This window comes from Chrysemys picta, chromosome 3 (genome assembly GCF_011386835.1).
Source record: "Chrysemys picta bellii isolate R12L10 chromosome 3, ASM1138683v2, whole genome shotgun sequence".
Lineage (NCBI taxonomy): Eukaryota > Metazoa > Chordata > Testudines > Emydidae > Chrysemys > Chrysemys picta.
This window is the reverse complement of record NC_088793.1, coordinates 203,359,566-203,362,972: the sequence shown is the minus strand read 5'-3', so window position 1 is coordinate 203,362,972 and position 3,407 is coordinate 203,359,566. Positions and strand designations below refer to the sequence as shown.

The 3,407-nt window shown below is 55.0% G+C and overlaps 1 protein-coding gene across 1 annotated transcript; it reads left to right on the top strand.

The window, feature by feature from the left end:
- The first annotated feature begins 581 nt into the window (after positions 1 to 581).
- LOC135982573 (uncharacterized) lies at positions 582 to 2,706 on the top strand. Its single transcript, XM_065589822.1, has 2 exons — positions 582 to 1,507; positions 2,103 to 2,706. Exons 1-2 carry the CDS (start codon positions 967 to 969, stop codon positions 2,603 to 2,605), a joined length of 1,044 nt encoding a protein of 347 aa, XP_065445894.1. The 5' UTR covers positions 582 to 966; the 3' UTR covers positions 2,606 to 2,706.
- Positions 2,707 to 3,407: the final 701 nt, after the last annotated feature.

The window sequence follows — 3,407 nt, the reverse complement described above, 5'->3', positions numbered from 1 at the left end:
CAACCTGGCCCCCGCTCCCTATCCACCCCCTCCCACTTCCCGCCCCGACTGCCCCCTCAGAACCTCTGACCCATCCAACCCCCCCTGCTCCTTGTCCCCTGACTGCCCCCTCCCAGGACCTCCTGCCCCTAACCGCCCCCCTGGGATCCCAACCCTATCCAACCCTCCCTGTTCCCCATCCCCTGACCGCCCCCCCCAGAACCTCTGCCCCATCCAACTACCCCTGCTCCTGTCCCCTGACTGCCCCCTGCAACCTCCTGCCCATTATCCAACCCCTCCCCCGCTCCCCACCCCGTTACCATACCGCTCAGAGCACCAGGACTGGCAGCCATGCCGCCGCGCTGCCCGGCAGGAGCTCGCAGCCCCGCCGCCCAGAGCACCGGCAGCACGGCAAGCTGAGGCTGCAGGGGAGGGGGGACAGCAGGGGCGGGGCCGGGAGCTCAAGGGACAGGCAGGACGGTCCCGTGGGCCGGATGTGGCCCACGGGCTGTAGTTTGCCCACCTCTGCAGTAGAGCTATACCTCTACCAGTCAAGCTATACTGGAAAACCCTCCTAGTGGAGACAGAGCTTATACCAGTAAGGCCTGGTCTACACTACGGGTTTAGGTCGACTTTAGCAGCGTTAAACCGAATTAAGCCTGGACACGTCCACACAACGAAGCCCTTTCTTTCGACTTAAAGGGTCCTTTAAACCGGTTTCTTTACACCACCTCTGACGAGGGGATTAGCGATAAAACCGGTCTTTGCGGGTCGGAATTGGGGTAGTGTGGACGGAATTCGACGTTATTGGCCTCCGGGAGCTATCCCACAGTGCTTCATTGTGACCGCTCTGGACAGCGCTCTCAACTCAGATGCACTGACCAGGTAGACAGGAAAAGACCCGCGAAGGTTTGAATTTCATTTCCTGTTTGCCCAGCGTGGAGAGCACAGGTGACCCCGCAGAGCTCATCAGCACAGGTAACCGTGATGGAGTCCTCCCAGGATCGCAAAAGAGCTCCAGCATGGACTGAACGGGAGGTACGAGATCTGCTCGCCATATGGGGAGATGAAGCAGTGATAGCTGAACTCCGTAGCAGTAAAAGAAATGGAAAAGTATTAGAAAAGATCTCCAAGGCCATGAAGGACCGAGGCCATAACAGGGACACACAGCAGTGCCGCGTGAAAATTAAGGAGCTACGGCAAGCTTACCACAAAGCCAGAGAAGCAAACGGAAGGTCCGGGGCAGAGCCGCAAACTTGCCGCTACTACGCGGAGCTGCATGCGATCCTAGGGGGTGCAGCCACCACTACCCCAACCGTGTGCTATGACTCTCTCACTGGAGAAACACACAGGGAAGACGGTTCGGGGAACGAGGAAGATGACGATGGAGGTACTGTAGGTAGCTCACAGCAGCAAGGAAGCGGAGAAACCGGTTTCCCCAACAGCCAGGATATGTTTGTGACCCTGGACCTGGAACCAGTAACCCCCGAACTCACCCAAGACCCTCAGGGCACACAGGAGACCTCTGGTGAGTGTAACTTTGTAACTATTTGTAAACATTACAAAAAAAAAGCAAGCGTGTTTAATGATTACTTTGCCCTGGCAATCGCGGCCAGTACATCTACTGGAAAAGTCTGTTAACGTGTATGGGGATGGAGCGGAAATCCTCCAGGGACATCTCCAGAAAGCTCTCCTGGTTGAAATGGGGTGATTTTATTAAGGGGACATTCAGAGGCGCCCGTTCCTGCTCTTCTGACCAGAAATGTTCCCCGCTGTTAACCACGCGGTGGGGGGAGGGGTGAAGTGATCATCCCAGAGAATCGTGTGTGTGTGTGTGGGGGGGGGGTTACTTGTGTTTGTGCCGCATGTTAACCGGGAAACCGCAGCCCCCTCCTTTTACATTGAAACCCCATTTTAAATGGACAACCCAATTCATCCTTGATATGGGAAATGCGCTGCTGTTTGCAACCTTTCCCGCATGTTAAGAAGGTTAAAAAAGCCAAAACACTGTGGCCTATGATGGCTGCCTGCAAGCCGAAATATGCGACCTTGTAATGAAAGAGTGTACCCATTGTTCTCTAAAATGTGTCTTTTTTAACCACCTCTCCCTTCTCCTCCGCCAGCTGCAAATGTTTCTCCTTCGCAGAGGCTCGTGAACATTAGAAAGAGAAAACGTAGGACGAGGGACGAGATGTTCACGGAGCTGCAGATGTCCGCCCAGGCTGATAGAGCACAGCAGAATGCGTGGAGGCAGTCAATGACGGAGATGAGAAAAGCCCAATATGAACGAGAGGAGAGGTGGCGGGCTGAATCGCGGGAAGAACAGAGCAAGTGGCGGGCTGAAGACGATAGGTGGCGTCAGCTTGCAGACAGACGGCAAGAGGCAATGCTCCGTCTGCTGGAGCATCAAACTGATATGCTCGAGCGTATGGTTGAGTTGCAGGAAAGGCAGCAGGAGCAGAGACCGCCGCTACAGCCCCTGTGTAACCAACAGTCCTCCTCCCCAAGTTCCATAGCCTCCTCACCCAGACGCCCAAGAACACGGTGGGGGGGCCTCCGTCCACCCAGTCACTCCACCCCAGATGATCGCCCAAGCATCAGAAGGCTGGCCTTCAATAAGAGTTAAAGTTTTAAAATGCAGTGTGTCCTTTTCCATCCCTCCTCCCCCACCCATCCCAGGCTACCTTGGCAATTATCCCCCTACCTCTGTAAGGAACTAATAAAGAATGCATGAATGTTAAAAAAAAATGACTTTATTGCCTCTGCAAGCGGGAGGGGAGGGTGGGGTGGGGTGGTTGGTTTACAGGGAAGTAGAGTGAACCGGGTCGGGGGGGGGGGGGGTTGGAGGGTTCATCAAGGAGAAACAAACAGAAGTTTCACACAGTAGCCTGGCCAGTCACAAAACTCGTTTTCAAAGCTTCTCTGATGCGCACCGCGCCCTGCTGTGCTCCTCTAACCGCCCTGGTGTCTGGCTGCGCGTAATCAGCGGCCAGGCGAGTTGCCTCAACCTCCCACCCCGCCATAAAGGTCTCCCCCTTACTCTCACAGATATTGTGGAGCGCACAGTAAGTAGCAATAACAATGGGGATATTCTTTTCGCCGAGGTCTGAGCGAGTCAGTAAGCTGCGCCAGCGCGCTTTTAAACGTCCAAATGCACATTCCACCACCATTCGGCACTTGCTCAGCCTGTAGTTGAACAGGTCCTGACTCCTGTCCAGGCTGCCTGTGTACGGCTTCATGAGCCATGGCATTAAGGGGTAGGCTGGGTCCCCAAGGATCACGATAGGCATTTCAACATCCCCAATGGTCACTTTCTGGTCCGGGAAGAAAGTCCCTTCCTCCAGCTTTCGAAACAGAGCAGAGTTCCTGAAGTCGCGAGCATCATGTACCTTTCCCGGCCATCCCACGTTGATGTTGGTGAAACGTCC